The sequence below is a fragment of the Corapipo altera genome, unplaced genomic scaffold, assembly GCF_003945725.1.
Source record: "Corapipo altera isolate COAL_440 unplaced genomic scaffold, ASM394572v1 94, whole genome shotgun sequence".
In the NCBI taxonomy this organism is placed as follows: Eukaryota; Metazoa; Chordata; class Aves; order Passeriformes; family Pipridae; genus Corapipo; species Corapipo altera.
In genome coordinates this window covers 604,611-625,842 of record NW_020884950.1, presented here as the reverse complement: position 1 = coordinate 625,842, position 21,232 = coordinate 604,611, and the positions used below count along the sequence as shown (strand labels likewise).

Sequence of the window (21,232 nt, the reverse complement as noted above, 5' to 3'; positions counted from 1 at the left end):
CTTAAGAGGCACGATGCAGGGATTGGTGTAGGGAATTCAAGTCAGAAGTGGGATTCAGCAGCTCAGCAGTGCTATTCCTGCCCAGCTGCTGCAGCCTTCCTTCTCATTCCCTGCCACTGCTCAGCCCAGGAGCTTCATGTGCATCGAGAACACAACAGCAGGCAGATATATATGGCTTTGTGTGAAGTTGCATTCTCAGTTTCTACATCTGTAAAACTGAGATAATATATTACCAAATTCAAAGGGGCAAATTAATTAGTCAGTGTGCGTACAGCACCTCGAAAGTACAAAATTAACTCTTCTTAGCCCGCAAGTGCTCGAGATGCATCGAGGTGTTCTCTAGGGCCTCTTGATTCCAGACAAAGGTCCTCTTTATTAAATTAGATTGCTAATGTATTAACGCATTAGCACACTTGAAGAAAGAAAAGTTTGAAAAAGCAATTTGGCTTCATCACATGAACGGCGTGTATACTTAATGGAAATTTTTCCAGCATTCACAAAACAAAGAAAAATCAATAAAATGTCTGCCAACTGTTCCACTGAAAACATTTTATAATCTATAGCACTGAGAATCCCGAGCCAAGATAAACCAGTGTTGCTGACAGAAAATACTGACAATTATTTTACATTGATTCAACTTGGCCCAGCCCAGACTGACCTTGTTTATTCATCTCAGTCTATTAATTCATATTAACTTGGCATCAAAATGGGACATGTGGCATGTGAGCTGAAGACCCATTTCTCTATCTTAGACTCAGATAAATGTAGTGCATTGAGTACTTCCAGTGCCTTGAGCTCTTAGGTAGATTTATATGCATTAGACAGAACTGGTTAAGTTCCTTTTATCCCCGCTGGGCTTTTCATGTCTGTTGACTGTAAAACTAGAAGCTCGGTAGAGGTAACATCTTCTTCTAAGCCTTCGGATATACACGAAATCCTCCCAGTACTGGTCAGTTTTAAAGACACATCCAAAGAGGATGGAGGGGTTTAAGCTCTTTTAAAATATAAAAATAGAAGGGTTATGGCAATTTGGCAGGCAAAAAAGCAATTTGTGGGTCTCAGCAGAATCCGAGGCCATGTGTGAGAAAGCTGATCAAGACACTACGGAGGAGATAATGGGGTCGAAGAGCAGAAGAATCCCCCTGCTTTTGCAAGCAGCATAATCTGGTCTCCAATGAAGTTTCTTAGTTTCTTTTACTGAACCAATAAAGCTTAGTGTGATGGGAGAGTTGCATTACTGCAGCTTAAAAATGTCTCGAGAAAGCTGATGAGGAGAGTTGCTTTTAGTTGCTTTACATATGCCCAGCTGCTCTCATAGCTGTTGCCCGACTGGTAGTGTGAAGACAGAGGCATGGGGAAAATCTGAGCTTTTCCTTTAATTATTTGTGTCCTCATCAGTAATAAAGGGCTTTTTATGCCTGGAATGTATTATTTGTATTATCAAAGCTGAGCCAGATTTCACACTGTGGCAGTTAAGAAATTGGGTGCTGCACAAAAGCATTCACATTTTTATTCTCACACCTACACTGCTGTCATATCTGAAAGTCACCCTTGGGTAAAACACTACTTGAGTCAAACATGACTACATCCATAGAGGAGGAAAAGCCACCCAAATGAGGAGAATCCTCCCAAAGGAGTTCCCAGATGGCCTGGCATTGGATGTTTAGTTTATTTTCTCTATTCGACTCGTTCTTGGTGAAGGCAGTGCTCCCTTGGACTTCACTGAGCACTTGGCAGTTTGTGTATGGCAGGACAAGCAGCGAGCCAGCAAGCCAAGGTGACACAACATGGCCTCCAAATTTCCAGTTACACCGCATTGGGAATGGATTGCCTTTCCACATGCCTATGTAAGCAGAGATTAATGATGAGTGAAGAAACCAAGACTATCAAAACCAAAAAAAAAAAAAAAAAAAAAAAATCCGTCTGTGTTTTCCATAACACGTAGTTGGTGCTTTCTTCCCTGCTGCTCCTTCACAACTTGGATTTCAGTGATGGAGTGGTGAGGGGACAGGGTTGAACTGTAAAAATTGCAGAAAAATCAGTACTGCCTTTTTGGTCTGACATACTCCCATCCTGGCATTCACCCAATTTCCTCCAGGCTGGGCTGCCAACAGTGCCTGGTGCCTGCTATGTGCAATGCACATCCCTAGCCTGTCTTGCTTAACAAAACTGAAATTGCTCCAAAAAACACCAGCTTTACACCTCATCTCTGAATGACAGGACAGTGCTGGAGTGACTGCACGGCCAAATGAGTGATCGTAGTGATGCTCAGTCAACAAACCTACTGGCATCTGATAGAAAGGGCTACAGTTTGTAGCCAGAAAATTACACGGGCCGCTGTATACTTGAAAAGATAGAAAACAAACAAAACAGCTTTGCTCTGCTGTGCAGTATCTCCCCAGCTCTGCAGTCATTGCTCCCTCCCCTTCTATCACTTCTGTTTTGTTTTCAAAGACCCACAAGTTGCAGAGAGGCAGAGGACACTGAGCCTGGAGCAGGTGGCCACACCACCTCCCTGATCACAAAACCCTTTCCCAGCAGCCAGGAAGGTAAGTGAACCAGTCTCTTTAAAATATGCACAAGGGTATGAAGCTAAAAATAATGATGATTAATATCTTGAAAATTTATTTGAATCTCAGAATAAAAATAAGTCAAGCGGCATTGCAGCATGAGCTTGGTTTATGTGTTCCTAACAGGCAGAGGCATGAGGACTCACCTACCAGCTCATGGAGGCAGAATAAGTTCAACAGATCATATGAATCTCCTTATCTTGCAGCAGTTATTCATGGTTTAACAAAAACAGGCAGGGTTTATTACCTTCAGCCATTGTTGCTCTGTTACTGGGTGTGCAATAGCAGCAGCAGAGCCTCACTGCTTGCATGGCTTGTGAAGCAGCAGCATGCACTGCTCCTGCAGGGTTTCTGGAGTAAGGGAAGGTGGCCGCCTTGCTTCAGCAGCATCTGGTGTTTCCATTGTAGCAGAGTCAAGGTAGTGCAGCAGTGTAGTAGAGGAGCAGCCCAGCACGAGAAAGTCATGGTTAAAGAGTTGTCCTGTGAAGTCAGCCATGCAGGGATAGGTGAGAGTGTTTGCACAAGGGGTGAGACGAGGACTTTCATCTTCTGCCTTGTCCGGGTGTCCCATCACTCTGCTGACAGGTGTGTAGGAACAGAGCCAGTCTCCAGGCATGCTGGCAGGGTCAGTCGAGGCGTAACTGCAGTTCCAGAGCCACAACTGAAACAGGTCACTTCAAATGAGCCAGTTATGGGTGCACTTCCACCTTACAGTGAAGCTGAACCAGCAGCTTGCCACCATCGAAATGGGAAGGTCCTGCTGCCCCCTCACCACCTTCTTCCACCTGCATCCATGGGAGCTGACAGCATAGTAACCCAACTCAAAAAAATTGCTTGTTTTCTTTCCTGTGGGCCTTTGTCCATCCCATGAGCTGAATTGCCTTGCGTGGGGATTAGAAGACACCACAGACAGCACCAAGCGAAGGGCAGAAGGACATTGCCTGCAGCAGGACTTCTTTTTGATGTTGGCAGCTCTTAATTCGGCTCAAGCTGTAACATGAAGCCTCATCCTCAAGCACCTCCTGTAGCACCCTGGCGGCACACAGACTGAAAATCCCTCCCGAGACAGAAGCTGAACACTCAGGCAGGCAGGCAGCCCCACCACCCCAGAGCTACCCCAGTACAGGCAGACAGGTGTGCTGCAGCCAGGACTGTCCCGGGGTGTGCATCCCAGTCCTGCAACAGCTCTCCACCAAGTTGGGATGATGTGGGATCCCCAATCCACTACTTGCCTTGCATCTCCACACTGCCTTATCCACAAAAATCATGGTTGCTTTAACTTGTTGTAGTGTTTGAGGGAATATACGTATCCTACATGTATAGACTTGTATAAGGAATATATTAAATATTTTAATTCATCCATTGAATAACATGATATAAAATAGCTTTGTTTTATTGAAAAAGTGAAAGTTACTTAACATCATACCTTTGTTTCGGTTTTTCAGTGAGTGAAGTGGAATGTAAATAACACTGTGTTTTCTTGGGTTTTTTTTTCAAGGAAATACGAGAGCCATTCCTTCGGAGCAGGTGACCCATTTCTGATTTACTTTTTTTATTTCTGCTTGTTATTATTTACTCTATTTTGAAGCTTCCTGAAACTCCCCAAGCCTGTCCCTGCAAGCTGTCTGCCTGCAGGGCTCTCACTGAAATTGGTAGAAATGCTCCTATACTGCTCTGCTAGAGCAGGGCTTCACCTGCTGCTTTGTATTGAGCACAGAGCATAAAAGTCTTGCCCTCCATCCATGTTTATCTTACATGAAGTAGCTGGTGCTCGTATTGGCACTTTCAAGACCTCAGTAAAGAGGAGTGAAATACTGCCCTATGGTCTTATGATAACTTTGAACTGATTTAACTGCAAGGTGCTGCCAAAAAAGGTGGTCCATCCCTTCCCCCCACTGCCAGCCTCCAGTCCTGTTGTCCTCCTCCCTCTCCTGCACTGGCTCACATCCTTCCAGCCTGCAAGAAGCTCAGTGGGGCAGGAGAGGAGGAGACCTCCATGTTGGCAGGGAGACTGTACCCTTTTCCCCAGATCCTTCTGTTACAGTTATCTCCTGTGGGAGCATTCCCTCTTGGCCTGGTTTGGTATCCCAGGAGGTTGGGTGTTGGTGGGAGTGCATATAGAGCACATACATACAGAGCCTATCTCCAGAGCTGATGAGTTGACAGCACCAACACACTCCTTCAGTTCTACTTTAAGGGAAAAAATAAAATTATGAAATAAAATATAATAAATAATAAAATAAATTTCATGACACCGTGGATGGAGGCACAAGAGTGCCTGTGTTTTAGCTTCCTCCCAGTTACAGTTCTTGTTTAAACTTCTATTTTTGAGGCCAAAGTATTCAGTGTTTGGCCTCAGTGCAAACAGATCATTAAAAAAAAAAAAAGGAAAGGAAACACTTCAACCTCCCAGCGGAGCAGGATGGCACTTATTTATTTCTTTCATTACAAAACCAGCCTGTGCCAAGTAAAATTATGTTCCAAGAGCTGTTCTACCAGTCCTGGAGCACTGAAGAAGAACACACACCGGCCCCACCTCTGCAGCCTCCTGCGGGCCCTTGCACATTTTCACTGGGTGGAGGATGGGGAAAGGCTGGGGACCAGGTGCCAGAGTTCACCACATTGGAGTCACACCAATGGGAAATCCTCATACTCAAAGCATGTCCCTGTTGGCCTTTGGGTGATTTCGGTGGCCTTGGGATACAGAGTACAGTGAAATAAAGCAGCAGTGATGGTCTGGAGGCATTGGTGGGATCCCTGGATTTGCATCTGGGTTAGCCAGAAGTTAACTGCTCCTTCCCTGAGCTATGTGGAAGATGCTCCTTGCCTTCATGTCAGGAGCTGAATTAATAAACTGAGAAGTTAATTTGAAAGCTCTAGACTCTAACAATAAAATCTACGAACCCAAATGTACAGGCTGTATAACAAGAGTGATACACGGAAGAAAGCTTTGCCATCACATCGTTAAGGATTTATCCAAGGGAGTGGTTAAAGCACTCTTTGGTTCCAAAAAGTTACTGCAGTTGAGTGGTCGCCAGTACTAAGAGCTGGTGTGGTCAAAGTGTGACCTCTGTGACCTGGGTGGAATTGGCTTGATTTCAGCACACATCACAGAGCTGCTTGTGCATGGGGAAATGGGGCACTTCCATCTGAGCTGCTCTGGACCAAGGGAAGGCAGCAACCCTTCACCTGGACACCACCAGCAGCCTGCTGCATCAGCACATTGGTGGACAGCCTGTTCCCAAGGTCCCACTTTCACCCTCCTGCTTCCCTGGGCTGGCATCCCCCTGCCACCACTTCCCTCATGTTGCTTCAGAGGGAGCTCACACAATACTGGGCTTGGTGCCACCCAAGGGGAGCACACCCAAAACCCGGCCCTTCTTGCACAGGCAACTGTGCAGGAAGATCCCTGCAGCTGCGAGACGGAGGGTTTGCTTTGCCCTCCTTTACCAGTTTGTTGGTGAAAGTCTGGGGCCAGAAGTGACCTATTGCCAGTGCAAATGGCCACAGAGGCCTCAGTGGGGATGTATCTGATATGGGCCCTATCCTTTGTAGGGGCACCATAGCACGTGTCTTCCTCACTCGCTGCTCTCTCAGCTATGAGGAAGCTTCTCCTCCCTGAAACTCTAAAGATCGTGCAACAAACTGTTCCCAGTGACCTGCCAGAGCAGCTGGCTGTCACACAGCCAAGCAGTGCTCAAGCTGTTGAACAAGATTTGTTTCTGGAGGAAAGCATTAGCCCTACAGCATGAGAGAAGTGGCTCAGAGGCAAGACCCTGTTGCCACAGGAGCCACCCGTGTCCCTCCAGCAGTGCCAGTGGCTTTGCACGAGCACAAGTGGCATGTGTCCTGCCTGCAGCCCCCGGGTGTGAGGGTGATGATGGGTGAGGGCTGCTGTGGTGGTCTCAGATCACAGGTAGGATGAATGCAAACCAGCTTTGCCACGCTGGTTTGAGACCGGCATTGGCCAGAGGGTCCCATCACTGAGGACAAAAGTGGGGTCAGCATAGGTAGATGGCAGAGGAGTGAGGATAAGCTGCAGTTTTTCTTGCCCTGAGCATGGCTTGCTTGGGTACGGCTCCTCAGGGCTTGAAGCAAATGAGAAGTGTGCATCTCATCCACAATATTTGGAGTGCTCAGGATTTGTTCAGCCCTGTCTTCCAGGAAAGGCTGGGGATGAGATTAGGGTAGCCTGGAGGACCATCCTGCTTGAGACCCAGCCTAGTCTTTCTGCTCTGAGCAGGCTGATAACAAAGGCCCCTCCTCATCTGTGTTATTCTGGGATTTGATCATCCTTGAGCAAGCTGTGTAGGTTAGTTCAAAGAGTCTCCATTTAGCAGCACCCAGACTTAGGTAAGCAAAACCAAGGCTCCAAACACCCTAGTCACCTGCCTTGGTAAAAACAAGACCCTTTGGAAAACATTTATCTCAACTGCTCTCTTGTTTCTGGACCAGAGACTGATCTTATATATGGCAATTTAAGATGCTGAAGTCAATGGTGCCTTATAACTACCACATGGTTGTTTTAATATGTTACCACTCAGATGAATATCTGTTAGCCAGAATGGGTTTATGTGATGCTATTCGAGGGAAACAAGGCATTTCCAGTGAAAAGCAGTACCTATGGGTCCCTAGCATCAGGCATGTCCTTCCACACAGTCATTCCTGTAGCCTGGAATTGGGCAGTCTTCATCTGAAAAGAACAGGTGTTTAAAATAATTCCCCAAGGCTCCTTCATTTATTCCTCTCTTTCCCACTCTTGTCCTTTCCCACTTTCATCGTGCCCTTGCAAATAATCCCCGGGAGGAAAAGCGTAGCCTCCTGGGAGCCATCCAGCAGCGCGGGGAAGAGATTTCTCTGTATTTCCCACTACAGAAGAGTAAAAGGATCCTCCATTCTGCCTCAGACCTGTGGAGACAGAGCAAACCACAGCCTCCATCCTGCTATCCCTGCAGGTCTGAGATGACTTAGTGGCTTTTCAATTACAGGGTGTGCCTTCCCCTACCACTCCTCCCTTCGCCTGCCGGAGCGGGACCACACCATTACCATGCAAAGCCCCACGATCTGAACTCTCCAAGGCACAAGTAGATGCTCTCCTGTCAGGATATTCATGTTTTCCTTCTCTAGATGACTAGCGGCTCATCACCATAGGGAGCAGCACTGCAGTGCTGGCTTCCCCTGCTCCTGGACACCCATCTTCCTGCACTATGAAAATCAACTCTCACCAAATCATTACGGTGTCTTTTATTGCTGGGGTGCCGCATCAGAAGACATGCAGATATCAGAAGAGGCTTCCAGTCATTACTGCTCTTCAGCCTTTGATTAACATTAAATACCTCTACAAGCTTGATGCCACATCACAGACTTCCCACACGACACCGTCAAGTCTTCTTTCGTGTGACCAGAGAGGTTTGCAAATAGGATTTTTTTGAAAAGTATTTTTTTTAAAAAGCAAGTAGGTAGGTCTGCAGAGCTGAGTTCTTGTTCAACTCTCCCCAGACAGAGGCACAAATCACAAACCCCAGGTCAATTATCTGCCTGATGCACTCAGGACCCTGAGCCTTGAACTGCAGTGACCTAAGCAAACAGCCTTGAACTCCATATGATCAAACATGATGTGGGGTTTTTTCCTAGCCCAGATTCACCTTCCCACCTATTCTCTTGGTGCCTAATGCAACCACCAGCAGAAACCTCTCTGCATCAGGCCCTGACACAGCTCTAGGGGCAAAAGAGCCACCCCTTCCTCACGTTCAATCACTGATGTTCCTCAGGGCTTTACTGAATAAAAAGAAAAAAATAAATCATGGTTTTTTTGAAGCCTCCAACATGTGTCATTCAGAGAGCAAGGAGAGCCCACAGAAAGCTTGAAGCCATCCAAAACCCAAGGCACATACACACAACCCCAGGACTGGGGGGAGGAAGACTGCTACCATGTAAGGCACCTCACAACCTCCTTGAAGAGAGCTAAGAAGTCTCAGTGGTGAAGCAGTGCTTCAGGTTTCCACACTGGAATAACCTGGTGGGGTCTGGGATGCAAGCACTGATTTGGATGAGACACTGGGGATACTTTCTTGTCATCTTCAAATTATCTCTGAGAATTACCAAGGGGTCGTATTGTGGCCGGGCCACATCTCACCATCTCCCTGCAAGGGAAGAACCAAGCAATGGGTTGGAAACTCAATGTCCATACAGTGCTTATTTGGAGCCGTTCCACTTTTACTGCTCCCTCCACGCTCAGGTAGGGAGGTTGTACCTTTCGGAGGGAGACCTCTATCTCTGTGGTGAAATGCACATGCCATGAGATGGAGCTGCTGCTCTGGTGAAGGTTCCTTATGAAACTTCAAGAGTTAAGAGAATTTTTTTTTTTCATCTTTCCTGGAATCAAGGAGCCAGGGAATCACTCACATGAGTCCTGTCTGCCCTCACCTGTGCAGCCTGACACAGCCCTGAAAGCCACCTCCTGGGGCCAAGCCCACCCACTCTTCCCGCGCCAACCGGTGTGTTTTGCCCTCCGAGACAGGACAAACACACGTTTCCCTTTGTTTCCAGCTCCACACCTAGTTTTCTTCTTTGCATCATGAAGGGCTGGCTACTCATCTGTAATTCAAAAGAAAGCAATGACTCACTAGACTACATCGCTTTCCAAGGCAAAGTATTTCATGCATTTTGCAGGCACGCTAGCCTGTATTATGAAATAACCTCTATTTGTGGCACACGTTCTCCCCATCGTTGTGTTCTTTGCAAAACCAGAGGGCTGGAGTTTCCACCCTGAGTGCAGGATAGGGCTTTGTGCTTAAATCACGTATTTGCATTGTATGAGGAATGCAAAATGCCATCCCCACATAACTTAGGAAACCTGGCTGGCTACCCACTGGCATTAGCCCAGCCTTGTGCTGTTTGCAGTATATTTTAATTAAAAGGTAACAAAAATCTAAAGTTTCACTTTCACCAATAAGCTTCCAGGCGCCAGGTAAGGGGTCTCAAAGGCAGGTGGAGCCTCAGCTCCCAGCCTCTCACATCCCAGGGGACACCGTGAGCAGTCGCTGGAGCTGCAGTGCCTATTTTTTCCAGGAACAGCAGTGGTGGGGGGTTGTGAAAGTAGGCTTAAAAAAATGTGAGAGGTGCCTTACCTTGAACCACAAGGCAAGCTCCAGCGCTTAGGGCTGCATCCTTTATTCCCAGGCTAAAATGGGACAGTGTCTGTAATTGTCTCATCTCCCTGGATTGGGATGGTATTTCCAATGCCTGTGTTTCTGTCCCTCGTTGCCTGTCCCTGCAGCCTGCCTGATCCTTCCTGTATTTCCCCCACAGGAGACCAGAGACAGCGGGTCTCTCCAAATTGTGCACTTTGGTCTGGTGTGATTGAGCTCCCACAGTAAAGAAGAGGAAACCTCACCAAGGTGGTGAAGTTCACGGAAAGTCCTTCAGCAAACTTCCAGCCAGCCCTGGATCTGATCACTAGCAGATGACAAGACAACAGGCTTAGAAAATATCCTGCCCTTACACCTCCAAATTATTTCTAAGTTCACATGAACGTGTGCCTTGTGTGTGCTTGTGGAGGGCAACTTGGTGACGTTTTCATCATGTCATTTAAAGACATCAAAAAAGGGAATAATTGCAGATACCCATTTACTGTACAAACTCAATTCTGAAAAATTTTTGGGGGCCTTTCTTGGATGAATCCATAAGCTTTTCAGGAGGAAGTCTGTAATTCTCTATGCATTATATGTTTTTACAATCTTCACTTGGAAGCAGATTTGAATTTCCACTTAAGGCTCTGAAAACCGTCCTATTGAGATACCAGCAGATAAAATCTTCACTCAGGATACCTCTGTGAAAGAGCAGCCTTTCACAGTTGGCAGCATTTTTCAAAGAATGCTCTCCATTTTCATATCTAGATATATCATCTTAGTTGAATAACCATTATTTTGCCTTGAAAAAAAGATGCGGAGCCTCTTAAACATCATTCCATTGGAGTCCAGATTTTAATCTCCCTCCTCTAACCACAAAGAAAAAATGCACTGAGAAGGTAACGTAACCTGTTCCAGCCCTCTATTTTTTCCTGGCAGTGAAGAGAGGGACGAGCATCATCGCGGGTCTGTCTTCCCACCATTTGATCGAGCGCAGAGTATACGGACACAGATTTTTTGTACTCACCCATAGGCACATGTGTGGATTAAGACTGAGCTTTTTTGGGGAGCATTGAGTGGTTGCAACCTAGAGCCAGTGAGCTTCTTCAAACTGGTTTTGTATGGTGAACAAATCTGTATGATGGACTGAAAATAAAAGCAAAATGTAAAAAAAAAAAATCCACAAGCTATTAGAAGTATTTTATTAACCAAAAGTCTGTATTTACCCAAATAAAATACTTGGGCTTGCTGTCACCAGCCATTTCCCCCCATGGGGAAAAATTCTGCTGCCTGATGGGTGATTTTGGTTGCACCATTTTGGCACTTCAGCCGAGTCAGCACCTTTCCATGAGTGTATCCAAAGGATTCAAAGACATTTTGGGTTGTGGTTTGAAGGGAGCAAAGGGGCTGCAATCCATAGGATTCTGTACACCCAACAGGGAAAAATAAATAAGGAGAGCTTTGAAACAGAGCAGGCTACTGCATCACCTCCCCACACAGAGCCATAATGGCAATGGCCATTGTAAAAGAAGATGCCTTTAATGTCCCATAAACTTAATTTCTCAGGGACACACAAGCACAGCAATGGACCACGATGACGGAGGGCTTGTCCTGCGTAAGAGGCTATGACACATTGCCTTGCCATACAGCTATTTTGCTGAATTGCAGCCATATTTCTGTCAGTACAAGTGATGGTCTATATGAGGGATTAATCTGACACCAGACAGTGATTCTTAATCCTTCAGTATATCATAATCTATTTACTTTGCATGCTAAGAGGATTTCAGCTTAAAAATATAGAGGAAGTGATACTAGAAATGTACATAAGGTCCAGAATGCTGTTTCCTAAAATTGCAGTTTTTCATTTAAAAAAAAAAAAAGAAATCCTCTCATGGCTTTCTTGGAAAAGTCCTGTATGTCCTGAAAAAAAAAGAAGTGTTGAATAGGGATTTAACTGGAAATAGGTGTATGTTTTCATTTAGGCTTCAGCCCTGTGACCATTTTCACCCTCCTCCTTCCCCACAGTATTCTGTGCTCCACTGTACGACATGAAAGAAGAGCTCTCCAGTACAGCAGCTTCCTCAGCTGGGAGGTATATCTGCAGACCTTTTTTGACTAAATCAAAACAGGTTTGGAACCAGCATGGGATTTTATGTGCATTAGTTGCTACTCAAAGTGCATGAATTAGCAGCAACTGGCTAACGCAGAGGTCAGCACAGGGAAAACCACAAACGGATGGTTCCTTATTCAGCTGTAATCACCTGTGTTCTCTGTGCCCTGCCAGAAGGGCTGTCTACAAAATAGCTGTAGTAAGTCGTGTTAGTGGGTACGACTTCTGAAACTTGCCACACAATTTATAGTTATAATTTTTTAATAATTTAATTCTTGCTCAGCCATAACAATTTGCGTTCCCAAAGCACATCCTGCACAATAAAGAGGAGTTGGTCACCCCAGCCAGAAGCAACCCTGCCCAGCCTCTGCCCACCTCTGCACAGCCTGGTACCGCTAAGGGTGTTCACACCATCACCTGTCACAGCTCCCTGCCACACGTGGGGGGTTTAACAGCAAAGCTTCCCGAGCAGGGACTAAACTCGGAGCCAATACTCTGATAACAGCAAATAGGTCATCAATTATTCCACCAGGCATAAAAGCTAACTACAGCCCAAGCTGGGGAATGTTCTCCCCTCTGTCCTTCTCCCCCCTCACACCAAATCCTGGCCCTCCACTTACAGGCGGGAAAGCCCCACGTGCCTTTGGAGCAGGCTCTCGGTAGCCCAGGCAGCTGCCGGCACTCGGGGAAGAGGCGGGAGCTTCACAGCCTGTGCCGGGTAACGCGGCGCGTCTCGGCACTGTGGCTGCACCCCTGGGCCATTGGCAGCTCCGTGCTCCAGCAGCAAATGCTTTTTTAATAAAAAATAAAGTAAAATAATAAAACAGTAGCCATGCACCCAGCAGCCTTCTTGCTTGAGAGGTGAGGCACGAGCCACCCCGGCAGCTGTCTCAGAATCGGGTTGCCCTAAAAAGCTTGGCAATCCTGCCGGCGCCTGCCCCTGGAGCCGGGCACCAGGCAGCGAGTGCCACGGCACCGTGCCACCTTACCTGCCATGACTCATGCTCGGGGTGGCTGTGCCTGCTCAAGCCTCGAGGAAGCCCACACTGGGAGAAGTTTGCTCCGCTGCTTAAGCTGGCAAAACAGGGAGGGCGCCGGGGCCCCCCCGAACCCGGATATGACCCTTCCCAGCCCACGCTCGCCCACCAACAGGCACAAGTCATGTCTTGCCCACCCTGCTGGCACAGACTGAAAAAGAAATTTAAAAAAAGTGAAGCCAAGCATTGAAGGCAAAGCCATGATTTGATGTGATCTGGACCAGCTCACCTCTGTGCCTCCACTGCCAGCTGGGCTCAGCAACCAGTTTCAACACCGTGCTCTGAATCTGTGTGAGTGGGAAAATGCCCAAATTCCAGTGTGGGAGTTACTGGACAAGCCATTGGCCAGTGGCATAAGGCACTGCTGGGGGGGGGAACACCAGCATCCCTTGGAGTCTCAAACCCCAAAACAGACCCTTGGCCCAGCCCCACTGTGGGGCACTGGATGAAGAGTTTTAGGACCACATCACCAAAACCAAAATTCAGGCTCCCCTCTTGGCTCTGTCTCAGCCTCACTGATTTACTGAGTTATAATGGAACACAGCTTATAAGGATGAAGAAGTGTGCATAATTTTTGCCTAAAGAAGATGAAAAGTGTGTATTTGAGGGAGTGTGGGTTATACACCTACTGACTTGTCTCTCAGGTGCTCCTTAAATCTGGGAGGGCAACTCTGATTTGTTTCGTGCCCAGTACAGATTTTTTTTTTTTTTTTCAAACCCAGCAGGGCTGTGTTAATTTTTGCCTCTTTAAAAGAAGAGCTTGGGGATGCATGGGCTGCTGCACTGGACCCAGCACACATGGCCCTCCCTTAAACTGCTCGTACAGCCACACTTCAGTGTGATGAGTGTCTGACCTGTGCTTGCAGAAGAGAACAATTATTTTATAGGTGAAGATACATTTAAAAGAATAAATACTCAAATATATGTTATCTATTTATATGCACAGAAGGGGACAACAAGGAAAAGAACCACTTAAAGAAAAATCCCCTAAGACTGACTCAGCTGCACTCGTCCCCTCCCATCGCTTCCCGTTACACCGTGGGGTGCGGGAGGCCACCCCCCGCCTCGGGGCTATGCCATGGCCACGACCCTGGAAGGATGCAAGGCATCCTGGAAGGGTGGCACCTGGGGCTGACCCCCGCTGTTTTTCCCACCGCAGCAGCAGCAGCAGCACTGCCAGCCCCGTTCGCATCCACCACGACGCTGGGGCGGGGGGAGTTGGGACGGGAGGGAGCGTGTGAAACCCTCCCCAAAGCGGCCGCACGGAGAACACCAGCGTTTTGACACGTCTCACCCCACCACGGTCTCCACTGCCCCAGGAGTTCCTGGGAACACCAAGGATAGGGACACACGGCACAGCCCACGAGCTTCCAGCTGCAGCGGGCACTAATGCGAGAGCACAGGGAGGAGCATGGGAATTTGGGAGCGCTCCCCGAGCAGTGTATCAGTGACCCAAGCAGGGTAGCAGTGGTAGAGCTGGTGCCCTCAGTTCTAGTCGTTTGCTGGTAGGAACAGCCCCGGCACCAGCTGACAGCTTCCAACAACTGCAGGGAAGGTCTGGGGAAAGGAGAATAAAAAAAAGGGGGTGGGGGGGATTGTCACGAGCAATAATTCATCCCCCTGTCTTCCCAGCCGGCAGCGGGTGAGGATGGAACGGCCGGGAGCCAGGGCTGGAAGCACGAGTGCCGAACATCCCTCCCCGCACAGTGGGCAGAGGTCTGGCTGCGGGGCTGGGTGTCCGAGTGGCCCTCGCACCCCACCACCACCACTCAGGCGTGCCCGTGGGTCCCGAGTTTGGGGGACTGCCCCATCAGCTGCGGGGGGATTGCTGTTTCGGCCAGTGTTTGCCCATCCCGTGAGCCCCATCGACACCGCGGCGCAGCAATAAATCAGTAACCAATTAAGCGTCAATTAACGAAAGAGTGGGTCCTCAGCCCACACTTGGAGAAGTGGCGGTGGGTCCCCCTCCAGAGCACTCACAAACTCATCACACACATCCCCCTCCTGCTGGGACCCACAAGAACTCTTTCCCAGCACCTCACTCTTCCCAGGGAAGTTTCACGAGGAAGAGGAGGCGGGAGGGAGGAAGGAGCACAGGACACAGCACTGCGTTTATTAGTTTAGATTTTATTGGGTTTGGGGCGAAGAAAGAAAGGGGTCCCTTACAGTCGAAGGGGTAAGCATGGGGTTACGGCATCAAAAATCACGCTTACACGGTCCCTCTCCTCCCTGCGGGGCAAAGCTGCCGGAAAGCCCCAGCCCAGGCGGGTGAGGCAGGCGGGCAACGCAGGGCTGCGGCACCGACCCGCCACCACGCACCGACCGACAGAAGGGGCTCAAGAAAACCAGAACGAAAACCAAATCAAAAAACACACCCCGAAAAGTCGTGCGCCCCTCCCCCAGCCCCAAAGCAGAGCCGCTTGCCCCTGCAACCCTCCCCCCAAAAAATAAACCAAAACTTTTTTTACGGCTTTTTTCTTGCCTTTTTATTTTTTTTATTTCCAAAAGTTTTGGGTTTTTTTGGTTTGCAGGTTGCGGATCAACTGGGCAGCCTTTCCCTCCCCCTTTGCCTCCCCCTCTGGGCGTCGCCCATGGCTGCTGCACACCCCTGCCCCCAGCCCCGGGACGGCACAGCCAAGCTTGTGCAGAGCCCTCGAGGATGGACGGAGGACATTAGACTGGGAGAGATTCATTTCTAGGGAAGAAAATTAAAATTTAAAAAAGATTTTTTTGTTTGTTTGCTTTTTTTTTTTACGTTCTGTTCCACGTTAGACTCTAGATAAATGCCAACCCAACAGCATCAACTAAAAATAATCGTGGTCACTGGAACGGACCTAGTATTTACATTGTTCCCGCCGCTCCCCGCGGCAAGAGGCTGTACAGGACCGGCAAACCGGGGCTTCCGTGCCCGGAGGGGCTGAGGGTCCCCGCACAAAGCTGAGGATGGGGGGGCACCGGCAGGGCAGGAGCCAGCCTGCGCCTCTGCCCAGGGGGGCAGCAGGGGAGACGCTAGGCTTTTTTAATTTATTTTTTTTTTTAAACTCCTCTTCTGTTGCGTTTAAAAAAATAATAATTATAATAAACCTGGTGGAGCGATGCAGGAAGCAAAATAAATATCAGTCAGTAGAGATGGGGGTGGCAGGACCTCCCCAGGGCATCGCCACTGCTAACAAAGAGGGAGGAGGAGGAAGAGCCAGAGTCCTGCCCAGGAGGCGGTGGGGGGACCCCGGGTGGGGGGTCATTGGCAGCTTGGGGGGATGGTGATCGGCCCCTCACAAGACCTGGAAGCGCCAGGACGCCTGGTCCTTGTAGTCGAGGCAGTCGGGGGAGTTAAAGTTGAGCTTCCAGGAGGCAGCGGCGGCAGCAGCGGGCTCCTTGTAGTCCAGGCAGTCGGAGGAGTTGAAGGGCAGCCCCGTGCCGCCGTAACCCTGGTGGTGGTGGTGATGGTGATGGTGGTGGTGGTGGCCCGAGCTCTGGCTCAGCGGGTGGTGGTGGTGGTGGCCTGGCACCGAGGAGGGCCCCATGGGGCTGAGCTGGTGGGGGTGGTGGTGGGAGTGCATGGGCGCCAGGTAGGAGCTACAATCCACGCCCCCGAAGTAGGACGAGGAGGGCGGCGCGGGGTACCCCTGTCCGTACCCCCCGCCTTGGCTGTAGGACACGGGGTAGCTGGCGGAGGCGGCGGTGGCGGCGGGGCCGGCCCGCTGCATGCAGGACGCGGCGGCCGGAGGCAGCGGCTCGGGCACCGTCACCCCCGCCGGCGCCGCGCCGGGGGAGATGGAAGCCGGGCTCCAGATGGACGACGCCGGGGTGCTCAGAGACGCCGGGGCGCCCACTGGGGCTGAGGAGGCCGAGCTGGAGGAGGAAGAGGAGGCCGAGCTGGAGGCCGCTGCCGGCGGCGTGAACTGCCCGCTGCTCTCGGAGCCGGAGCTCTCCCGAGCTGGCGAGGATTTCTTCTTGGCCGGGCGGCTCTTGGCCCCGCCGCCGCTCTGCTGCTGCTGCCGGCACTTGGCACGGCGGTTCTTGAACCAGACCTGGAGGGAGAAAATGGGGTACAGGGCAGCAAGGAGGGTGGTGGGGTGAGCAGGGGGCCCAGAGAGCCCCAGAAGGGGCTCTTCACTCTGAGCACCCAACCAACCTCACCCTGGCACCAGTTCTGCGAGCAACAGCACCCAGCCATCAGCACATCCCCCCACACCCCAAAATAAAAAAACCCACCCCGGTCTAACACCCAGGCCACACCACATCCTGCCAAAAGCAAGGATGACCAGGGTCAATGGCTGAGGTGTCCCAGCTTGTGCATATCCCTGTCATGGCGACAAAATGTGGTTTTGGGGGACAGATCCTGCGTTGGGTGCTGCCTGGATATTCCAACCCTTTGGATATCTGGGGAACAGTGACCAGAGGAAGTACCTCCAGGAAGCACTCAGGTAGTGGGGCTGCTGTGCTCTGGGGCAGGTGGAGTACGACAGAAAAATATTAATAAAAATAATGTTATTGCAAGAGGATAATAAACAAAAATAAATGCCCCGTCTTCAGCTGAATGGGACAAACAAGTGGACCGAAGCCCACATGCACCCCTGTCCCAAGGAAACAGGGATGAGTGTGGACTGAGCACTCAGTCTGAGTGGCGCCAGCTGAGCTGGGACGTCCCTGCATCCCCCCGACCCACAGCCATGCAGGATTCCCCCATGCAGGTCCAGTACCTGGACTCGGGATTCAGGCAGGTTGATCTTCAGGGCAACTTCCTCCCGCATGAAGATGTCGGGGTAGCGGGTCTTGGCAAAGAGAGCCTCCAGCACATCCAACTGCGAGCGGGTGAAGGTGGTGCGTTCCCGTCGCTGCTTCCGTGGGGTGGCTGCGGGATGAGCACGGCCACACTGGTCACGCTGGATCCCCACGCACCTCCCGCACATTCCGCAGCACGGCGGGAACCCCGGGATCCTTGGTGCAGCAGTTTGAGATAAACCCCTGCTGCTGAGCCCAAATTGCAGCAGTGCCCCCACACCCCCACGGCTGCTGGACCCCGTCTCGCTGAGGGCAGGGTGAGGGGCACAGGGCTGGGGAAGGGTCGGGCCTGGCTCCAGTGGGAGCCACGGGAAGATTTCGTTGTGCCGAAATAAATCCACTTTTTTTTTAATTTAAAACTTTTTTATCCTTAAAAATCACCTCAAGAACGAAGAAATCCCCGGAACAGGGGAGAAACTCAGCTGGATCCCACTCTCCCCAGCCATGGGTGCAGGCAAACAGGGGGACCCACCCCACAGCCCATCCCAAACCGTACGGCCCCATCGGGTCCTCCAAAACAGCCTGGGACACGAACTTTTCGCCCCCTGCTTGCTGGAGGATAGTGGAACGGGGGGGGGGGGGGGGCAGGTGCGGCCCGTGGTACTCACCCGGATACCCCACGGAGGGATGAAGCAGGTCCATGGCGGGGCCCGTCAGCCCCAGCCCATTCATGCCGTAAGGGGGCTGTTTGAGGTAAGACATCATGCTAAAAGCCGGGCAGTTTCTTCCGAAGTCCCGCAGAAAAAAAAAAGGAACCCAATTCTAAATCAAATCAAATGTATGGGGTGGGAAGGGGGAAAAAGAAGGGAAGGAAAAAAAAAAAAGCCGACAAAACAGTAGCCCGGAAAAAAACCAAACAAGAGGCAAAAAAAAAAAAAATTAAAAGCCAACGATAATTTAAAAACGGAGCAGAAAATCAGCGTGAAAGGACTTTTTTTCGTTCCGTCCCGCCGTCACCGCCGCGAGGTCCTCGAGTGATCGCAGGTGAAGTGAGGGAAAAATAAAAATGAAGGAGAAAAAAAAATTTAAAATAATAACGACGATCGGGAAACGGGCGGATTTCTTCCCCGCACAGAGGCGAGGCCGGAGCGCCTGGGAAGAGAGCAGAGAGAAGCGGGTGAGGCTCCGGCCGCCCCGAGTCCTGCCGGGGGGCGCCCGGAGCTCCCGCAGGTCTGCGCCCACCCGGCGCGGGGACACCGGGCGGGCGGCTTCCGATTGTTAATTTTATTATTATTTTTTTAAACGAAGGCGAGTTGCGCGCAAGTGCCGAGAGGCAACAGTGCCCGGCGATCGGGAGAGATAAAGCAATTATTTAAAAAGATAATTGGATTAGGAATCAAAAGGAGGTATCAGAGGAGGGAAGTATAATTAATTTAAAAGCGAGCAGACGGGGACGTTTTAATTAGAAATGGATAAGAGTTAAAAAGGGGAAAAGGAAAAGGGAGCGCGCCGGCAGCCGAGCGGGCGACAGCGCCGGCAGCCGGGACGGGACGGCGGCGGGGCCCTACCGGGGGTCTCCGTCAGGGCCGGCGGGGGGGACGGACACAGACACGGGACCCTGCTCGGGAGGCAGCGGCCGGGCTCGGTGGCAAAATCCCGCAGATAAATGCGGAGGGGAGGAAGGAGCGGAGAGACCCCAGGCGGTCCCGGTGAGCCCCGGGGGCGGCCCCCGCTGCCGAGGCTGAGACAACTGTTCCCCCAGCCAGGGGTATGGCGGGCACCCCGGGTGAATTCCGGGTGGGGGTTCGTGGCACCCCCCGGTAGGCCGGGGCCGGGCGCAGGTCGGGTGGCAACGCCGTGACCCGCCGTTGCATAACTTTGTCGGGGACGCGGCGGAGCCGGCCCGTCCCGGCCGGAGAGAGGTGGGGGAAAAGGGAAAAATAGAAGTGAAAAAGAGAAAGAGAGGACAGAGGAGAATCCCGAGGCAGCCCCGGCCCAGCCGCGCTCACCACCCCCGCTCGCGGTGCCGAGGGCCCGCTACGCTCCGTCCCCGCCGCCCGCCCCGTCGGTGAGCGCGGTGCCCGCCGCCCCCGCCCGCCTCACCTGCGCGGCCACCTGCGGAGCGACTGAGCGCCCGCCCGGCGGGGGCTGCGCGGGGCAGCGCGGGGCGGAGCGGGCGGGGGGCGCGGAGGGGGCCGGGCGGGGGGAGGAAGGAGCGGGGGGGGGGGCGGGCAGGTGAGAGGCGGGCGGGGGAGGGGGGTCGGGGGGGGCGCTGCCCGAAGCCGAGCCGCGCACCTCCGACTTGTCGGGGCGCCCCGCGTTTACCTTGCCCGGCGGCCCGCGCTGTCGGGGCGATGGAGCCGCGGCCCTGATGAGGATTGATCACCTACCCCCGGCCCTACCCTTGTATGTGCGCGCAAAGCAACTGCGTAACCAGCCTGGCGCCAATCCCCGGCCGCTCCCCGCCTGACTGACAGCCGCCCGGGCAATGGCAGCGCGGGGCGACGGCTCCTCCGCACCGCCCCGCGCCGCTCCGCGCTCCCCCGCGCACCGACCCCGGCTCCGCGGAGAGCCGGCCGGCGGGGCCAGGGCTGCGGGGGGCGGGCGCGCAGTGCCCCGCACAACCTCCGCGGGGAGGGAGGGTGGTGGGAACTGTTAGAGAAGTGCGGGCGGGTCGGAGGGTCCGCTCCGCGCCCGCGCAGCTCTGTCCCCTCCCTCGGGAAGGCCCCCACGCCGCTCCGCGCCCCGCTCCGCACCGCCCTGCGAGCCCCTGCCGCCCGAGGAGACCGCAGAAAAAGTTTCGGCCGCCGCCTTCGCCGGCGCGGAAGGCACTCCTGGGGAAGTGGGAGGCGGTGTCGCGGCCCCCCCACCCCGACGCCCGGGGGCTCTCCCAAACTTTGTGTTTTAAAATCCCAATAAAACAGCAGCGACCGCACCTTTCCCCGCGTGTCCCGAATTTAGAGGTTGCCACGCACCGCGGGGGGCAGGGGGGGGGAGCTGGCGGGGCCCTCACGGGAGCGGCGGGGAAGAGGGTCGAGGTGACACGGGGCCCTCCGCGCCGCTCCGCGGGGTCCCACTCGCTACTCGGGCCGGCGGGGTCGGGGCGCGGCGGCCGCGCCGGCGGCGGAGCGGACCGGGACCTCTGAGGAGGCTCCGGTGCGCGGCTTTTGTTGGTCTCCCCAAATCAACTCCCTCTAATTGCAGTGGAGCTGAAAGCGAGCTAATGTTCAAAGGCGCTGCCCGCCGGCCCCGATCGGAGCGCGGTCTCCCGGGGGAAAGACTTCCCTCCACCCCATTTTATTTTGTTGTCGTTGGGGGGGTTTTCCCTTCTTTTCAAATCTTTTTCCTGTGCGAGGAGGGAACCGTCTAAACCGGGCGGGAGGGAGCCGATGAGCCGATGAGTAGAGAGAAGGAGGTTAGCAAGCTCCTCTGCTCGCCCGCAAAAGTCAGCGACACGGGCACTTCTCCCCTCAACAAAGGCGCCGCGGCCCATTCACAAAAAAGCAAAGGGAGGAGGAGGGAGGAGGAAGAATTTGCGGGGGCAGTTCTCCCCCTTCCAGCCCCTCTTCCCCGTTTTGCCCCGGTCCTGCCGGGGCAGTTCCCGGCCCGGGCTGCGCTTCCCCCTCCCGCCCCCGCCGCCTTACCATCCCTTCGCTCCGC

The 21,232-nt window shown here is 52.2% G+C and overlaps 2 protein-coding genes across 4 annotated transcripts in view; one reads left to right on the top strand and one right to left on the bottom strand.

The window, feature by feature from the left end:
- Window positions 1–11,750, top strand: part of WDPCP (WD repeat containing planar cell polarity effector) — a 148,265-nt gene extending 136,515 nt beyond the window's left edge. Inside the window, exons 17-19 of one of the 2 annotated variants that reach the window (XM_027662995.1) lie at window positions 2,455–2,549; window positions 4,069–4,097; window positions 9,882–11,750. In XM_027662995.1, coding sequence (XP_027518796.1) covers window positions 2,455–2,549; window positions 4,069–4,097; window positions 9,882–9,932 — 175 coding nt within the window. In that variant the 3' untranslated portion in view covers window positions 9,933–11,750. The remainder of the gene's footprint in view (window positions 1–2,454; window positions 2,550–4,068; window positions 4,098–9,881) is intronic. The other variant, XM_027662994.1, reaches the window with a different exon arrangement.
- A 4,187-nt stretch (window positions 11,751–15,937) lies between these two features.
- OTX1 (orthodenticle homeobox 1) lies at window positions 15,938–18,422 on the bottom strand. 2 transcript variants are annotated; one of them, XM_027662999.1, is made up of 4 exons: window positions 18,241–18,422; window positions 18,129–18,142; window positions 17,551–17,724; window positions 15,938–16,878 (listed from the first exon to the last, which is right to left on the bottom strand). In XM_027662999.1, exons 1-4 carry the CDS (start codon window positions 18,335–18,337, stop codon window positions 16,120–16,122), a joined length of 1,044 nt encoding a protein of 347 aa, XP_027518800.1. In that variant the 5' UTR covers window positions 18,338–18,422; the 3' UTR covers window positions 15,938–16,119. The 2 variants fall into 2 exon arrangements, with proteins under 2 accessions (XP_027518800.1, XP_027518799.1); XM_027662998.1 differs by lacking the exon at window positions 18,129–18,142 and having other exon boundaries at window positions 17,551–17,702.
- Between the last annotated feature and the right edge of the window lie 2,810 nt (window positions 18,423–21,232).